General features: G+C 40.7%; 1 protein-coding gene across 1 annotated transcript in view; it reads right to left on the bottom strand.

Annotated features, from left to right (window-relative positions):
* THSD4 (thrombospondin type 1 domain containing 4) overlaps nt 1–20,517 on the bottom strand; it is a 708,854-nt gene that overhangs the window by 436,427 nt on the left and 251,910 nt on the right. The window contains exon 6 of the mRNA XM_083183802.1: nt 5,626–5,728. Coding sequence (XP_083039928.1) covers nt 5,626–5,728 — 103 coding nt within the window. The remainder of the gene's footprint in view (nt 1–5,625; nt 5,729–20,517) is intronic.

Below are 20,517 nucleotides of genomic sequence, written 5' to 3'. Positions count from 1 at the left end.
CCCTGAGATAAACGATCTATGGCATTTGAATAATGGCTGAATAAGCATTGTCAGTTAAGCAGTTTTAGTGGGGGGTGGGATGTCCTAGAAAATCCAATGTAATCCAAGTATGGTAGCAAAAACCGCTAAGTGTGTATGCAGTGAGCATTTATTAGCCCAGCGATTTTCCCCAGTGTGTATGGACCTTTACCTTCGGCCGTACACAAAGTTTAGCTGGTGACAATTTCTTCATAAATCCACTCTGTAACTTCTAGAATTGTTGGTGTTTCTTATGGTCCAATACCATGTTACAGGCTCAACTGATGAAACTATAATGCCGAAGCCACTGATTTCTTTTAACAGATCAAAAATATTATGACTTTCTACTTGCTGCATGCAATAAACCAATGCGGTTTAGTTGGGCACCCACTAAGCTATTTGCTTAATTTTCTGTGTCCCCTCGCGGGGCTCGCTATGCTTGCCACGCTTCGGGCTCGGTGGCACACTGTGCTTGCCACCAGTGGCGTAACTATACCTCCGCAGCCCCCGCGGTGGCGGGGGGGCGTAGAGAAATTGGGGGCGCCGCCGGGGGGCTTCGAAGGTATAGTTACCTGTGGTCTTCGTCTCGCCCGGCTCTCTGCCGGGACCTGCCTGACGTCACGGTCCCGGACGGCTCCTGCTGCAATGAAAACTGACTATTATAAAATGGCTGCCCCCATACTGCAGACAGTTTTCTGTCTGCAGTATGGGGGCAGCCATTTTCTAAGAGTCAGTTTTCATTGCAGCAGCAGGAGCCGGCCGGGACCGTGACGTCAAGCAGGTCCCGGCAGAGAGCCGGGCGAGATGCAGACTGCGGGGACAGGTAAGTGTAAGAAGGGGGGGTCAGGTTAGGTGGGGGGTGGCGGGCGGCGGCGGGGGGGGGGGGTGTTCGAGGGGGGCGCCAAAAAACCATCCGGCGGGGGGGCGCTAAAAACTTAGTTACGCCCCTGCTTGCCACACTATATAAAATCAACTCCATGCCGACATGGATAGTGGGGGTATGAGCGTACTAACTATAGTGGGCGCCCAACTAACATATAAGTACCACCAATGTCCCTGATGAGTCTTCGTTTGGAAGTTCATGAAAAAGTAATCTTGATAATGATCTTGTTATTGTTTTTTTTTTATATATTGACAAGTTGACTGGTACTATTTATAGTTCTCATTATTAATTCTTAGCAGGTTTGATCTATTTAATAACATTAAGTTATTAACGCGGGTTTGATCTAATGTAATAACATATGCATTTAAATTTCAATAAATATGTGGCTATAAGTTCAATAAAATGGATCCAGTTAACCATGTACTGTTATAAGTGAATGGGTAGCACAGATGGTTCTGCTGACCAAAGTAATACACTCGCTTAAGGGCAAACTACCTAAAAATGTTTTTGGCAAATATAGCATAAGTGCTCTCTATAAATAAATGTGCCCCTGCTTACATCTACCCAGTTCACCTTATAGTTGTTTCACCAACTATTTAGACTGTAGTCACTCCTAAGTAGAGGCTCCCATCCTCTTGGGTCTCTTGTTGCATTACCCATTTTTCCAGTGTACTCTTTCCATTCCGCCCATCTTTCTCAGCCACGGAGTCACAAAAGCTACTGTTAATAACCATATATAATTTTTTTTTAATAATTATTTCACTGTACCTTCTATATTTTTTTTGGTTTGTTTGTCTTATTGCAATTCTCTATGTATGGTGCTATGGACATTTCTTGGCACCATATCAATAAATAAATAATAATAGAAATAATAATAATAATGGATTTCAAAATAATCCTCTGCACCAAATGAGACTGTAAATATTTGGATTCTTATGCAGATGTTGTTATGTGTGTACTACCGGCAATGGTGATTGTAGATAAATAGTATATATCAATGGATTACTCTAAGGCGTTTGGGGACATTCAGCCCCTCCTTCTCAGGAACACCGCTCCACCAGCACCTGGCTCCCCGACACCCAGCCCCCTCCATATTAGGAATGCTGCTCTACAGGCACCGGGCTCCCTGACATCCAGCCCCTCCTCCTCTGGATTGCTGCACCACCGTGCATCAACACTGGGGCCCCCATACCTGTTCACTGCAGAAACTCTAAAAAGCAGGTTCAGACCAGCGGGACACCTTCACCACACACCCAATAACCAACTGGACTGGGGTTAACCCCATTCTCCATCCCCCCACCAGTATCCTTGTACAACTGCAATAAGTAACCCCATCACCACTGAACCACCTGCATTGAAGCAGAGATAAGGTCTCTTACTTGTTACTTCTCTAGTTACATTTGTCTATTAAATTGTATGCTAATTGTATCCAATCAAAATTGTACAACCGAATTGTACCAGCAGCACTATCCAATTGCTTGCCAATACAGAGACATGCCTGTATGTGCTAACCATGGTAATGCAAACAGCCATATTATACAAATATAAAAACTGATAAGTACAAAAACTAAAAGCAATACATTTAGTAAACATTTCAGGTGGGTATATACAAATAAATTAAGTAACTAGTAAAAGTTTATAGCACATAATGTTTTATCAGAGGAGTTGTCATTGCCAATTGTTAAGCAAACATTTTGATTCATCATAATGACCATGTTTACCCTATATAGAAAATATATTTTTTTTTTACACAACATTTTTTATTTGAATTTATATAACAAATGTGAGCGACACTGGCATATTTCGTGGATATTTTGTACATCTCTCACAGATAGAGTATGTTGGCACTCAAAGGGTTAAACTTGTGATAGATATTTCAGTGCCTAAGGTCTTCTATAAAAGGAAAAAATTGAATCTTTCCCAGGATTCAGAAGGAATACCCCCCAACTACCCAACTTTTGACAGGACAACTTCAAATGAAGAAACTGCCCCATGGTCAAGGCGATTTGCGTGAGTTGGGGAGTGTAGTATTGATGTATGCTCCCCAACTATAAACAAATGCATTTCAAAAATATTCTAGAGTGGGTATGACCATAACTCCACAGTCACACTCCTGACCCACCAAGTAGAGCTTTAATGTTGAGAGGTGTACAAGAACTCATATTGATAACATTCAATGCCCAATATTGAACCTGGCTCACATTCAGGCAAGGATCAAGTACCATTTCATATATCAGATTCCTTTTCAATCAAATAGATAAATAAATATTTTATTAGATCGCCAACGCTGCCAAGAAAAGCTAATGGGGATATTTAATAAACATAATTATCACTCAAAAGCTTGAAAATGTGATACTTATGTTTTCAGGAGAAGGAGATAAGATTGTTTCAAATAAAGAGATACATATGTTTTCCCCAGATTACATACTTTCCAACATAACCCATTTCAGGAGGGACAAAATGCTCTGTTCCTGCACTCTCACCAGTGGCAGTTGTAAAGCTGGGGCTGCAGTGCAGTGCAACATTCAAATAGAGGAGTCACACCAACTACCACCGCAACACTGCCAAACATTGGTGACCGGGACCAGAAATGGGTGCAGCACTAACTACAAAGTGCAGGGGTATAATGTGTTCGGTTACAGCTTTGCTGCTGTTAGCAGCCTGCTACAGCCGGATCGCAAAGAAAATGAGGTGCAGCATGCTGCGCTTGCTCGCATTGCTGATGGGTCCCATACATGTCTAAGGCATAGGAGAACGCGCGAGCAAAGACGCGCCCCGCTATGTTGCACTGTCCTTGCAGGGAGTGCATATGCACCACAGCAAGAATATAAGTGGACACATCTGTAAACATACATGCAGAGATGTATGTAACATTTGTGCTGGCTTCAGGTCCCCAGGAATCAGCAGCACTGTGTCTAACATAGGCACCCGGAAAAACCCTGGACTGAGCATAAGGTATCATTCTTCTTCATCAGTCATATCTAAAAAGACATAATTATGTACACATACATTATTACTTTAACAACTGTAATCTTTCCTAAGTAAACTGGATACAAAATCCAAGTATGTTTTCATTAGAAAGCCTAATGTTTGTCTAAAAAGCAGCATGACATTATATTTTGGATTGGATATAAAGAAACATGAATCAGATGGATCTAAACTCAGCTTTTCATGTCCCAGAGGAGAAGAGAAATGAAATCGCCTTGGACATTTAAACAATAGCTGGCAAAGAACAGCATCATTAAAAATTGATTATGTAAAATAGAAGGTTATTTCTTCTTGCAACTTGGATGCAGTGTAGCCTTTATTTCCGATCCATTTGTAATATATTATAGATACCACAAGTGAATATAGGAAAATGAATGTGCTTTCTACTTAATGTTTAATATGAGGATTGTTTGCAAGCAGAACTGTTTTGACCAAAATATTAGTACCTTATACTTTTTACAAGATACTGTATATTGAAATTTGCATTAGCAGGAATACGGTAAGCAATCACAGCAACGGTTATGGTATAAATGGTAGACAATGTCTAGGTTGGCAGTCAATAGGTAGTGACTAGGGTGACAATGAAGAATGGTCAACATGTTGGAATACATGCAACAGGCTGTGGGTTTCATTCATGTTTTGTCATGTTATATTGATCCAGTGTTTCAACAGCCGACAGTAAGAGACTAAACACTGGTAAGGAAGGCCAGTTCTGTCCAAGGAATGCCTTTGGATTCTGTAGAGATTGTGGGTGAGAGGAGAATGATCAGCAAGATGACATCATTATTGGATAATGCTTCACACCCGCTCAAAAACGTTTTGACAGATCTGTGTAGCACTTTCAGTGATAGGTGGCTTCACCCTAGATGCTCAACAGAGAGATATCGCAGATCTTTCCTTCCGGCTGCAATCAGAATGTACAACTGTCATGGTCTGAAGAAGACCTGCATGTTCCTAGATTCTTGAGTTATATTGTTTGGATCTTATCTTATTATGTGTGTTCTTATTATTATTATGCTATTACTCTTATCTGTACTTGAACCTTGCTGCAACACTGAAATTTCTCCATTGTGAGACGAATAAAGGAATTCTATCTCTCTCTCTCTCTATCTATCTATCTATCTATCTATCTATCTATCTATCTATCTATCTATCTATCTATCTATCTATCTATCTATCTATCTATCTATCTATCTATCTATCCCAGTTCTACATAAAGAAGTTATACCAATACAAGACTCATCCTATTTGATTTCAAGCTAACTCCTGTGACTATATCTTTTATATGAGGCTGACCACTGCACACCTATGGTAGTTCCATCGCAAAATGCCATCACAAAATACCCTAGGTCTACATTGACAGAAGATCGACAAAAGCTTTAGGTTGACATGGACAAATACAGATATATTATAGTTGACCCAGGGACCGCATACCAACAGCAGCAATCTCATATGTGGTTGTATATACACATAGGACATATATATATTTCCAAGTAACTCGCACCCTGGAGAGTATCAGTTTTACTACTTAACTAATTGTATTATACAGTGTCCATTAGTAGAACATAAAATTTGACTTTCAAAAAACTTTCAAAATATGTGATACAGCATGAAGTTTTGATACAAATATTTAATTTATTATATTAGTTCTGAAGAAAATAGATTTACTATCACCATGTAATAGTATTAGACTAATTATAATAATAATAATAATAATAATAATAATAATAATTTACCATCGGAGAACGGTTCCCATTCATACAGTCGGCCCATAAAGGGTTTGTTGTTATAAGATGCGCACTGCACTTCTCTTGTGCCTCTGTTGTTTCCAGGACACAGCTGTGAAAACAAATAGCCATGCAAGAGGTTATAATTCAAAATTAATGATGATCTCCACAATACATATGTATAACTTGTAATCTGTAAACAATGAATTTATTCTACACCACATACCTATATCTTAAACTAAAGTTGCATACACAATTTTATTTATGGACGGTTTTGACGATGCGATTTCCCTTGATCCCCCAGAGCCCAGAACTACAGATATTTGAGGGTATTTAATGTTGTCTGAATTTTTTGGCTCCACAAAAAAAATCTGGTCATACCGGTTCAATGCAGCAGACTGTGCATGCATATTGGTGGCATCCTGTATTTGTGAGGGGAATGAACAACAGAAAATGCATATGTTTGTAATCACAATCCTCTTCACTGACAGGAAGCCAGCATTTGGGGTAAAAACCTGAAGTTTTCTGCGTGTGACAGAAAAACCCGGGCTTGCCCAGACGTTTCTGAGGAGGGTCTGTAATACCAGTGATAACCACTTCCATCCTGTTTCACCGGCAGATAAGTGGAAGCCTCAGCTCAGACTTCAGCTGGCCATACACCTGAACAATATCAGTCCTGAACGTACAATCTCGATGGGTTGTGCGACAGATTGTGTGCACATCGTGAGGAATGCAGTCCCACAGGTCGAAAGGTCAGCCCTCAGATCATGCTGCAAGTATGATCTGTCAGTTTTCATTGCGGTCATAAGCAGATCATGGGTGAGATTTAATAGGAGAGATTCAGAAAGTGAGCGATTTTGTGGTAATTCTCCAGTATTTAAAAGCGGCAATCATTTGCACTTCAAAAGCAAACTGGTTTTGCAGCGTAAATGATTACCTCTTTAAAAAACTGGAGATTTCTTACCAAATTTCTCACTTTCTGAATCTCTCATCCTATTAGATCTCACCCAATATGTGCTTTTAAAGCACATACGATCTCTCATTCGATCGCACTTATGACCTGCATCCGATCAGGTGTTATGCAGGTGGTTCAGGTGTACGGCCAGCATTACTCACATTTGGACAAACAGTATAATCTTTCAATGGGTTGCGAGTGGATGCCGATTATTGATCCATTTGCAATTCTCTTGCAGGTTTGCAAAGGACAGTTCAGTTACGCTTTCTGTCTATTAGGACTCTGGGGAGTCCCAGTGTGCAAATACGGAGGGAGACTGACCACGCACCACACCTGACTCTGTTGTCTCTCCCAGTGGTTGATTGATGCATGCAGTGCTAGACTTCACCTATAGCAGCCACATCTGAAGGAGTGAGTTAGGCCTGCTCCAACCGCCGATGCCCCCAGGTCTTATGTAGGACAATGCATCAACCGAGATTGAGAGACGGAAAAAAGGCTAACTGACTAAAACCCGTGGAAACAAACAAACAGACAGTGGTACATATTACAACAAGTGGTCAGAAACACCAGTGAGTTGAGTGGAAGTATATGGGAGCAATCCTCTACTGAACTCCCAGGAATACAACCATGAAAAAATATGTTCTGCAAATAAGTAATTCCTCACACCCACACTTTTAATTACAAAGACACAGCAGGATGTACTGTAAACTTAGTATGTCCTGAATAATGGCATAAATGCAACAATGCATGAAGATGTTAATAATGACAATATATAACCTGTGTGAAGCTGGATGGCAGAACCCCTAACAAGAGAGGACATATACTCCACACAGCTAAACTCTAACAGGGATAGCTAAAATACTTAAGCTGGAAAAACCAGCACATATCTCTGTCAGACAGGGTTTGTGTTCATGCAGGGTCTCTCAGACTGCAACCAAGGTACACAGGCAGGCCTTCACAGGACACCCAGCAGAAGTGCTTGCAGGAATACTAAGGACTATGACAGAACTAAGACAAGACTTAAACAAAACTCTGGCAAGACTAAAGCAGAACTCTGGCAAGACTAAAGCAGAACTCTGTATCGTTTGTCCTGGAGTTGAAGAGAAATCATGAACAACATCATATCTGTAGTGTTGTCTAGTGTGTGCGCAGCTTTAGACCTCAGAGGGGGGCATCCAAATACAAATCTAAATGGCACAGGATTTGTGAGCTACGTGTAAAGAAAAGCAGTCAGCATACCGGTACTTATCCTAAATGCAAAATAATAAGTGTATATTTCACCCATTGTATTGCAACTTGGTTGTTTCCAGATGCAAAGTAACTGTACTTGCTTTTTCTTATACCCCTTTCACACTCGCAGAGCTGGATCATACCTGGGAATGTGTTCCCGGATGCTTCCCGGGACTCTACATGGGAATGTACCCTTTCACACTGCACTCAGACCTGGGATCGACCGGGACAGCCCCTTTCACACTGATCCCGGGAAATCCTTGCAAATACATATGCATGTCATTAGAAATGGGCTCCAGGGCTCTGAAAGATGACATTAGCATTTATGAGCCCAAGAAAGCTCCAATCAGCAGCTTTTTTAAAGTCCTGTGTACCCAATCCCGGGTACGGGACCATTCACACTGACCGCATCCGGGGTCGATTCCGGAATCTACCCAGGTCAGGACCTGGGTAGAAATCCCGGGATGTTCATCCTGGTATATTCTTTCAAGACCCTTTCACACTGAGCTAAATCCCGGGTTGATGCGCGTTCAGGTGCAAAAACCCAGGATATTTTTGCAAGTGTGAAAGGGGTATTATTTTGCTTTGTTTTTCAACTCAGTCCCTGTATGTTCAATGTATTGCCCTGTGGACTATATTGGTGATAATTTAATAAAGGAGTATAAATAACTGATAAGTCATAAGGGGGGTTTATGCAAGTTCTCAAATGTGCAATTTTCTATGAATGCATTTATATAAATTATAACAATGCTTCCCCAGTGAATTAACAAAGATAAACCTGCTGTTGGCTATTTTATGATATGCTAAAGAAAAACTATAGCTACTGCAAAACACAAATGAAAAAATATTACTTAACGCATATGGAAGACACAGTTTGTAACTTAAGTAGACACAAGACTCAACATTTTCTCACCCACAATTGGCAGTAACTGATGTGTGAACAACACAATAAAATGCATGCCACTGACAAACTTCTACCATTGTCTTTCAGTACAAAGATTCACATTTGACAATTAAATGGTTAAAGTTAAAAGCAGTTTTACCAAAATGTCCTATAAAAGTACTGTATATTGTGTTCTCCAGCCTGATTATGCATAGATCGCAAAAGCTACTGTAGGATTGGATCAGCGCTTTTGATTGTTGGGTATTCTTAAGATACCTTCTAATTGGTTACAGGGCGAGTGATAAGTATATGTGTGGTGCTATTTCCAGCATTTTGACAGTAAGAAATGGGTTTGTAATCAGCGCACTGAATCGTGTTCGGCTAGCAGCTGCACTTTAAGGGTGACTAATCCTTTGCTTGTACATAGATATTTGGGTTTTGTAGTGCTGCGCTCTGCCTAAGTATTAAAGTGTGTGTGTGGTCATAATAACAGTCTGTTATTGAAATTGAAAAAAAAAACACTTTACTGGTAAATCAAGGTGCGAATTGACATACACATGCAAAATTTAAAGATAAAATATAGATGAAAGTCAAATCATAAACTTAAATACATACATAGTCTGCAAGTATTGTTGCAGCACAAGTGGATAATAATTTAAATAAGCAACAGTTGCCGATATGTTCACAAACTCCCAAGGAGTCAGATTGGTGATCTGTCCTGGTTGGGCAGTGTGTACGCTCTTGCGGAGCTGTTGCTTTGAAATGTAAATTTCACGTCAGAGATGAGACACAACCTTAGGTTGTTAATAGCAACGGGGGAAGGTGAGTTGCAGATGGTAATTGGCAGTCTCGGAATGGTACTGAGCGCGGCGTCCCGCTAACTCAGATGTACTTTGAACAGATCTTCAGGTACCCCTTTAGATGTTAAGAATGTGTTGGTTTTCGGAGGAGCTGTGGATGGTGCATGTAGGTAAGCCAGGTAAGCTAGTGCACCCACCGATGTTTGCTGTGCGTGTGTGGAGACACAACGCACAGCACCTCGGTCCTTTGGTGACTGCCTGTTTCAAGGATGTGGACCGCGCCGCCTGAGTCACCTTCGGTCACTCGTGCGCCGCGCACCGACCTCCTTGCCTGGGAGTCCTCCTGCCTCTCGTCACACTGGACTACCTCCTACTTACCCGTCCTCACAGTAACTGCGTCCGGCTGTCTTAGCTTCTGCTCCGTCTCCGTTCTGCTTGCAGCTTGTCAGTTTGCTGCAGCACCGCGGGAAATTGCGGGATGGTTTGATGTTCTCCTCTCTGGTGTGGAACAGTCCAAATGTCTAATGGATATCACCCCAACGCGTTTCGGCCTTATTAGCCTTCTTCTAGGGAGATAAATGTATGTCCAAAGTTGCAGTTTTTATCTGTCCCTCCGTTTAAACAAACTGTCTGTCATTGGTTCATTTCCGTATGTTCTCATTGGTTCATTTCCTTGCTTGTGCATGATTGGTTAGGTCATGTGTCAATCATGATTGACATGTTCAAGTCTGTTGCTAATCAGTTGATTAGTTAAACAGTGTGTAGATTGCCGTGGCAGGCTGTCTTCACATTCTGGTAACCAATTAATGAAAACTTTTGCTTTGTATTCATAATCCTAACAGTTTTACACTTAGTCATAAAAAATTGGTTTTATAAGTAATGTTTTAACGAATGTTGGATTATGTTCTAATTATGCATTGCTGCAACATCTTAATCATTTCTTACCCACTATTGCTTTTACCTCATTATCTAGATTTAAGCCTCTGGGTTTCAAGGTTTTTAGTGTATACATCCACTTTAGCTCTAGCTTGTTAATTTTAAGTGTGAAGTCGCCCCCTCTCCAGTTTTGTTTCACTTCTTGAATGCCTATAAACCTCAAAGTGCTAGGGTCCCCATTGTGGTGGTCACAGAAATGTTTAGAGAGATTATGTTCCTCATGTTTTTTCTTTATGTTACGTACATGTTCTGCTATTCTGGTTTTGAGTGTCCTTGTTGTTCTGCCTACGTATTGTTTATGGCACCCACATTCCATATGATAGATTACCCCCTTACTGTTGCATGTGATCCTGTTCTTGATTATGAATGTCTCTTGTGTGATGGATGATTTAAATTCAGTAATTGGTTTGGTTGATTTTATTTGCTGGTTGGTACATCCTACACATGTCCCGCAGTGGAAGAAGCCTTTACTGGGTTGGCTAGTGCCTATTGTTGTCTGTGTTTTAGTATTGGGGGGAATGTGGTTGGTGACAAGTTTACTCCTGATGTCTAGGGCTTTCCTGAATACCACTCTAGGTTGTTTAGGCAAAATGTCAGATAGTGTTTCGTCTTCCAATAGTAATGGCCAGTGTTTCCTAAGGCTTTTTTGTAGTATTTTGGATTCCTTAGAATACTGTGTGATAAATAATGTCTCTTGGTATGTGTCTGATTTCTTTTTTTTGTAGCTTAGAAGGTCCTTTCTGTCTATAGTTTCTACTTCTTGTATTGCTAGCTGTAAGTCTTTCTCTTTGTAGTCTTTCTCTCTGAATTGGTCTGCCATTATTCTACTTTGTTCTATAAAGTCTTCATGTTTCGAGCAGTTACGTTTTACTCTTATAAATTGGCTCTTTGGTATCGATTGTAGCCAGCTCGGGTGGTGCCAGCTGCTTGACCTTATAAAACTGTTAACATCGACTGATTTCCTAAATGTGTTGGTATGAATTTGGTTATTTTCTATAAAGATGTTCAGATCTAAAAATTGTACATTCGTCTTACTGTACTGCGTGGTGAAAACTAGATTGTTGTGGTTGTTATTCATGGATGTCAGAAAATTTTGTAGTGATAATTCGTCCCCTCTCCAAATGAATATGACGTCATCTATGAATCTATTCCAGAGCACGAGATTCTCCCCCGGGCCGTCCGTACCCCATATGTGCTGGTCCTCCCACCAGCTCATAAAGAGGTTTGCGTACCCCGGGGCGAATCTCGTGCCCATAGCTGTGCCAGTTGTCTGCAGGTAAAAATTGTTCTCGAACCAGACATAATTGTGTTTTAAAATGAAATTGATACTGTGCAAAATAAATTCAATTTGGTCTTGTGGGATTGTTTGGTCTTTTGTTAAATGGTATGCAATGCTGTTGACACCCTGGTCGTGATTTATTACACTATACAATGAACTCACATCTGATGTTGCTAACCAAAAATTGTCTCCCCATGAGGTGTCTTGTAGTATTTTTAGAATGTGTGTTGTGTCTCGGATATATGATCGCTGTTGTTGTACGTATGGCTGTAGGAAGGTGTCCAGATATTGTGATAGGTTTGAAGTTAATGAATTGATACCTGATATTATTGGTCTGCCGGGGGGTGATGTTACATTTTTATGAACTTTTGGTAAATAATAAAAAACGGGTATTACGGGGTTTTGTGTTTGAATGAATTTAAGTTCCTGTGGGTTGATGATTCCCTTATCGCTCCCTGTTTTTATGTGTTTGTCCAGTTCTTGTTTGAATTTTAGTGTTGGATCTCCCTTTAATTTGGTATAGGTGGTTGTGTCATCTAGTATCCTATGCGCCTCCTTCAGATAGTCTTCTTTATTCAAGATTACTATCCCCCCCCCCTTTATCTGCTGATTTTATGATTATTGCTTTGTTGTCTTGTAAATGTTTTAGTGCTTGTTCCTCTTTTTTAGTGATGTTTCTCTGTGTTGGTTTGTACTTGATGTTTTCAATGTCACGTTCTACCATTTTAACAAAAGCATCTATCTGAGGTCCTTTCATGTAGCTGGGGTAGAAATTAGATGCTGGTTTGAACTCTGTGTGTTTGTAGGTGCCTTGTGTTTCCTCATTTCTTACTGCTACAGGGGTGGTGTTTGAAAAAAACTTTTTTAAGGTCAATTTTCTGGTGAAATTATGCAGATCTAAATATGTCTGAAATTTGTCTAATTTATGTGTAGGGGCAAATTTGAGCCCTTTGTCTAGGATTTTCAATTGTTGTTGTGTGAGGGTACAATTGCTTAAATTGAATATCCCTTTTCCTATTTCTGTTGTCTCGTCTTTCTTATCTTTTTTATCATTGTTCTTGTTGTTGTTCTCTCCCCCCCTGCACCACCTTCTGGTTTTGTTCGTTTTTTTCTTTCCTGTCTTGGTGGTTTCTTTTTGTTCCCTTCCAGAGGGGTTTGTTTGCCTAAAAAAAGAATTTGTGTTTGAGAAGCACATGGTTCAATGTGTTGGTCCTCTGTCTGTGTTTTGTCTGGGGTACTAGTGTCCAAATCTTCTATGGTGTCTTGTATACTGTTAATCTCTGTGAGTAGACTTTTTTCCCACCCCTTCCCAAGTGAGAGTCTGGCTAGATGGTCGTAGTTGCTATGCTGTTCAGCTGTGTCGTCTTCTTCTACCTCGTGAACCGAAAAGGAATGTTCGGACACGGTTAAGTCTATACTCTCTTGTGTGGTGTCGTTGTCTTTGTGTATATTGGATGGTTGTTTAGTGTGTATTCTCGTCATGTATTGTTGGTAAGTGAGGTTCAATTTCTTGTAGATGGGTGTTTTGATCTTAGTCTTTGTTGATTTATTTTTAAAGATTGGAGTGGATTTGTTTTTTTGTGTGTGGTTGGTAGTTGGTTTGATACCAAACTTGTCTCTTAATATCTTTTTCTTTTTAATCTCGATAAGTTTATTTTCTCCTTGTAGTAACCTATTTTTTTGTGAGTTCTGTCAATGTAATAAATTCTGGTTGGTCTTTGTATGGTTCAAGTTCTGTTTCAAGTTGGTTGATCTCTAGCTCTACACTTTCCAGTCTGTCGCTATTGGTCTCAATCAGTAATTTTATGAGTTCTAATGAGCATTGTTTAAGTGTCTTATTCCATTTGTTCATAAATAAGTAGTCTTCTGTGCTATGTGTCGGTAGTTTCTTGATAATCAGTCCTTTTGGTACAATTTGATTCTGTTCATATAGTTTCAATGTTTGTACCTCCCACCAGAGTAGTTTGGTATCAAACCAACTACCAACCACACACAAAAAAAACAAATCCACTCCAATCTTTAAAAATAAATCAACAAAGACTAAGATCAAAACACCCATCTACAAGAAATTGAACCTCACTTACCAACAATACATGACGAGAATACACACTAAACAACCATCCAATATACACAAAGACAACGACACCACACAAGAGAGTATAGACTTAACCGTGTCCGAACATTCCTTTTCGGTTCACGAGGTAGAAGAAGACGACACAGCTGAACAGCATAGCAACTACGACCATCTAGCCAGACTCTCACTTGGGAAGGGGTGGGAAAAAAGTCTACTCACAGAGATTAACAGTATACAAGACACCATAGAAGATTTGGACACTAGTACCCCAGACAAAACACAGACAGAGGACCAACACATTGAACCATGTGCTTCCCAAACACAAATTATTTTTTTAGGCAAACAAACCCCTCTGGAAGGGAACAAAAAGAAACCACCAAGACAGGAAAGAAAAAAACGAACAAAACCAGAAGGGGGTGCAGGGGGGGAGAGAACAACAACAAGAACAATGATAAAAAAGATAAGAAAGACGAGACAACAGAAATAGGAAAAGGGATATTCAATTTAAGCAATTGTACCCTCACACAACAACAATTGAAAATCCTAGACAAAGGGCTCAAATTTGCCCCTACACATAAATTAGACAAATTTCAGACATATTTAGATCTGCATAATTTCACCAGAAAATTGACCTTAAAAAAGTTTTTTTCAAACACCACCCCTGTAGCAGTAAGAAATGAGGAAACACAAGGCACCTACAAACACACAGAGTTAAAACCAGCATCTAATTTCTACCCCAGCTACATGAAAGGACCTCAGATAGATGCTTTTGTTAAAATGGTAGAACGTGACATTGAAAACATCAAGTACAAACCAACACAGAGAAACATCACTAAAAAAGAGGAACAAGCACTAAAACATTTACAAGACAACAAAGCAATAATCATAAAATCAGCAGATAAAGGGGGGGGGGGATAGTAATCTTGAATAAAGAAGACTATCTGAAGGAGGCGCATAGGATACTAGATGACACAACCACCTATACCAAATTAAAGGGAGATCCAACACTAAAATTCAAACAAGAACTGGACAAACACATAAAAACAGGGAGCGATAAGGGAATCATCAACCCACAGGAACTTAAATTCATTCAAACACAAAACCCCGTAATACCCGTTTTTTATTATTTACCAAAAGTTCATAAAAATGTAACATCACCCCCCGGCAGACCAATAATATCAGTTATCAATTCATTAACTTCAAACCTATCACAATATCTGGACACCTTCCTACAGCCATACGTACAACAACAGCGATCATATATCCGAGACACAACACACATTCTAAAAATACTACAAGACACCTCATGGGGAGACAATTTTTGGTTAGCAACATCAGATGTGAGTTCATTGTATAGTGTAATAAATCACGACCAGGGTGTCAACAGCATTGCATACCATTTAACAAAAGACCAAACAATCCCACAAGACCAAATTGAATTTATTTTGCACAGTATCAATTTCATTTTAAAACACAATTATGTCTGGTTCGAGAACAATTTTTACCTGCAGACAACTGGCACAGCTATGGGCACGAGATTCGCCCCGGGGTACGCAAACCTCTTTATGAGCTGGTGGGAGGACCAGCACATATGGGGTACGGACGGCCCGGGGGAGAATCTCGTGCTCTGGAATAGATTCATAGATGACGTCATATTCATTTGGAGAGGGGACGAATTATCACTACAAAATTTTCTGACATCCATGAATAACAACCACAACAATCTAGTTTTCACCACGCAGTACAGTAAGACGAATGTACAATTTTTAGATCTGAACATCTTTATAGAAAATAACCAAATTCATACCAACACATTTAGGAAATCAGTCGATGTTAACAGTTTCATAAGGTCAAGCAGCTGGCACCACCCGAGCTGGCTACAATCGATACCAAAGAGCCAATTTATAAGAGTAAAACGTAACTGCTCGAAACATGAAGACTTTATAGAACAAAGTAGAATAATGGCAGACCAATTCAGAGAGAAAGACTACAAAGAGAAAGACTTACAGCTAGCAATACAAGAAGTAGAAACTATAGACAGAAAGGACCTTCTAAGCTACAAAAAAAAGAAATCAGACACATACCAAGAGACATTATTTATCACACAGTATTCTAAGGAATCCAAAATACTACAAAAAAGCCTTAGGAAACACTGGCCATTACTATTGGAAGACGAAACACTATCTGACATTTTGCCTAAACAACCTAGAGTGGTATTCAGGAAAGCCCCAGACATCAGGAGTAAACTTGTCACCAACCACATTCCCCCCAAGACTAAAACACAGACAACAATAGGCACTAGCCAACCCAGTAAAGGCTTCTTCCACTGCGGGACATGTGTAGGATGTACCAACCAGCAAATAAAATCAACCAAACCAATTACTGAATTTAAATCATCCATCACACAAGAGACATTCATAATCAAGAACAGGATCACATGCAACAGTAAGGGGGTAATCTATCATATGGAATGTGGGTGCCATAAACAATACGTAGGCAGAACAACAAGGACACTCAAAACCAGAATAGCAGAACATGTACGTAACATAAAGAAAAAACATGAGGAACATAATCTCTCTAAACATTTCTGTGACCACCACAATGGGGACCCTAGCACTTTGAGGTTTATAGGCATTCAAGAAGTGAAACAAAACTGGAGAGGGGGCGACTTCACACTTAAAATTAACAAGCTAGAGCTAAAGTGGATGTATACACTAAAAACCTTGAAACCCAGAGGCTTAAATCTAGATAATGAGGTAAAAGCAATAGTGGGTAAGAAATGATTAAGATGTTGCAGCAATGCATAATTAGAACATAATCCAACATTCGTTAAAACATTACTTATAAAACCAATTTTTTATGACTAAGTGTAAAACTGTTAGGATTATGAATACAAAGAAAAAGTTTTCATTAATTGGTTACCAGAATGTGAAGACAGCCTGCCACGGCAATCTACACACTGTTTAACTAATCAACTGATTAGCAACAGACTTGAACATGTCAATCATGATTGACACATGACCTAACCAATCATGCACAAGTAAGGAAATGAACCAATGAGAACATACTGAAATGAACCAATGACAGACAGTTTGTTTAAACGGAGGGACAGATAAAAACTGCAACTTTGGACATACATTTATCTCCCTAGAAGAAGGCTAATAAGGCCGAAATGCGTTGGGAGTGATATCCATTAGACATTTGGACTGTTCCACACCAGAGAGGAGAACATCAAACCATCCCGCAATTTCCCGCGGTGCTGCAGCAAACTGACAAGCTGCAAGCAGAACGGAGACGGAGCGGAAGCTAAGACAGCCGGACGCAGTTACTGTGAGGACGGGTAAGTAGGAGGTAGTCCAGTGTGACGAGAGGCAGGAGGACTCCCAGGCAAGGAGGTCGGTGCGCGGCGCACGAGTGACCGAAGGTGACTCAGGCGGCGCGGTCCACATCCTTGAAACAGGCAGTCACCAAAGGACCGAGGTGCTGTGCGTTGTGTCTCCACACACGCACAGCAAACATCGGTGGGTGCACTAGCTTACCTGGCTTACCTACATGCACCATCCACAGCTCCTCCGAAAACCAACACATTCTTAACATCTAAAGGGGTACCTGAAGATCTGTTCAAAGTACATCTGAGTTAGCGGGACGCCGCGCTCAGTACCATTCCGAGACTGCCAATTACCATCTGCAACTCACCTTCCCCCGTTGCTATTAACAACCTAAGGTTGTGTCTCATCTCTGACGTGAAATTTACATTTCAAAGCAACAGCTCCGCAAGAGCGTACACACTGCCCAACCAGGACAGATCACCAATCTGACTCCTTGGGAGTTTGTGAACATATCGGCAACTGTTGCTTATTTAAATTATTATCCACTTGTGCTGCAACAATACTTGCAGACTATGTATGTATTTAAGTTTATGATTTGACTTTCATCTATATTTTATCTTTAAATTTTGCATGTGTATGTCAATTCGCACCTTGATTTACCAGTAAAGTGTGTTTTTTTTCAATTTCAATAACGGACTGTTATTATGACCACACACACACTTTAATACTTAGGCAGAGCGCAGCACTACAAAACCCAGCATTTTGACAGTTTGCTGCGATATAGCCAGGTATATTATATCTCGCTGTTGTTTGATAGGGCACATACAATAAATTGTTTACAGAAACACAATGTGTACCCCTTGAATCATCGGCTGTATATATATTTTTGCCGGGGGTATTGTTGTTAATGTCTGTTGTGCTGATATCTCCTGGTCCTGATGAAGCTGGTGGCGACACGCGCGTCGACCAAACACACCTAGTGTGTTTAAATCCCCTCTTTCCCCTCCCCACTGAAATGTATATTTTGATCTGTACCTAGATAGATTGGCAGCGCAATACGTATCAGAGGCGAGTCACGGGCGTCTGGGTGTGGATCACCTGAGCATTCACTGCTAGTGATACCACAGAGACCCGACACCCCCGTGCAGCAAAGGCACACTTGCAATCGGTGTCCGGCGCGGCTCTCCCTAACACACGGAGAGAAAGCCGGGACACAGACTGCACTTACAGTGTAGCGCTTGAACTTTGAGCGCCCTGCACGACTCTCTCCCATTACTCAGGGAGAAGCCGGCATTAGACGCAGCATCAAAGGGTGCATACCAAACAGGGTGCATCCTGTGTATCACTCTTGAACGATTATAGTGAAGTGCTTCCAGTTTATTCTAGGTATAAACAGCAATACCCCCGGTAAAAATATATATAGCCGCTGATTTAAGGGGTATACTTTGCTGTTTTTCCTAGATAACTTATTGTACGTGCCTCACCTACACAGTGAGACACAATACACCTGGCAACATCTCAATAAATTGTGAAATCGCTGGAAACAGCACCATACACATTGTGCGAATAAAGTGCTTCCAGCAGATATCAGCACAACAGACATTAACAACAATACCCCCGGCAAAAATATATATACAGCCGATGATTCAAGGGGTACACATTGTGTTTCTGTAAACAATTTATTGTATGTGCCCTATCAAACAACAGCGAGATATAATATACCTGGCTATATCGCAGCAAACTGTCAAAACGCTGGAAATAGCACCACACATATACTTATCACTCGCCCTGTAACCAATTAGAAGGTATCTTAAGAATACCCAACAATCAAAAGCGCTGATCCAATCCTACAGTATCTTTTATTAAGAATTACCATAGACCTGTTGGGGATAGAGGGGACACACTACGCGGGGTCAAATCCCCTTTTATACTTACCCTGTCTTACCTTTATTTTTGTGTTTTTATATGTCGCAGTTCTTAATAAATAAACCAATAAAAGCTATATTTTAAGTAAATTCTTTCTCTCAGGTGCGCCGAATTAGTGACAATCTTTTCTTTCCTTCCTATTGTATTCTATTCATTGTCCAATGGCAGCACACCCCACAATCAATAAATAATACCATGTATATAGGTGTATAGGGGTCCTATCAATATAATCGATACCTTCCTGTGCGATTGACAAACCCCCCTGTTTTTGTAGATCGCAAAAGCAAACAGCATTTGTGCTGCAGATCAGGCAAATGTTAAATGTGCAGAGAGGGGTTCACATTGGGTAATATAAAAATTAGGGATGAGCGGGTCCGGATCTCCGAGATCCGGACCCGCACGGACGTCCTGAATCCGAATCCGGATCCAGGACGTCCGCGGACTCCCGCGCAGGCCCGGATCCGAAATCGAGGCCCGACGTCACGTTGGTGACGTCGGATTCTCGCGAGATCCGGATCCCTTAAAAGCCGGGACCCGCCGCCGCCATCTTCATTCTGTGGGGAGACGCAGAGCAGGGAGCAGTGCTGCCAGAGAGGGGTTTTTTTTCCTTTATTGCTGGAGCGTTGTGTTGTGTGTGTCACTGTGCTGCTGCTACAGAGCTGCTGCTACAGAGTACAGAGTCAGACAGAGGGGGTTTAATAATTTTTATTGTGCTGCCGGAGAGGGGTTTTTTTTCCTATATTGCTGGAGCGTTGTGTTGTGTCACTGTGCTGCTGCTACAGAGTACAGACAGAGGGGGTTTAATAATTTTTATTGTGCTGCCGGAGAGGGTTTTTTTTTTCTATATTGCTGGAGCGTTGTGTTGTGTCACTGTGCTGCTGCTACAGAGTACTACAGACAGAGGGGGTTTAATTTTTATTGTGCTGCCGGAGAGGGGTTTTTGTGCTGCCTGGCTACCTGTTATACGGTAGTAAACACCTACCAGGCAGTCACCTCTGTTGTTGCCAGTGCCACTACCTAGTACCTACCTCTCAAAGTATATAAAAAAAAATAAAAAATATATAAAAATATAAAAAAAATAATTATAAGTTGTTGTTGTTGCTGACACCACTGGCTGCCGTTAGATATCGCAGTAATTAAATTTTTAACTCCGGTTTGCTGACGCCACTTGTTGTGTTACCTACCAGTATATCGCAGTATATACACAAAATAAATATTGTATCTTGCTGCTGTTGTCACTGGCTAGTGACAACCAGCTGATATCTCGGTATCCAGTTTTCTGACACCGCTGCCTACCGTTAGATATCGCAGTAAATAACTCCGGTTTGCTGACGCCACTTGTTGTGTTACCTACCAGTATATCGCAGTATATACACAAAATAAATATTGTATCTTGCTGCTGTTGTCACTGGCTAGTGACAACCAGCTGATATCTCGGTATCCAGTTTGCTGACACCGCTGCCTACCGTTAGATATCGCAGTAAATAAC

The sequence above is a fragment of the Crinia signifera genome, chromosome 4, assembly GCF_055691185.1.
Source record: "Crinia signifera chromosome 4, ASM5569118v1, whole genome shotgun sequence".
NCBI lineage: Eukaryota > Metazoa > Chordata > Amphibia > Anura > Myobatrachidae > Crinia > Crinia signifera.
This window is presented reverse-complemented; position numbering and strand designations above follow the sequence as displayed.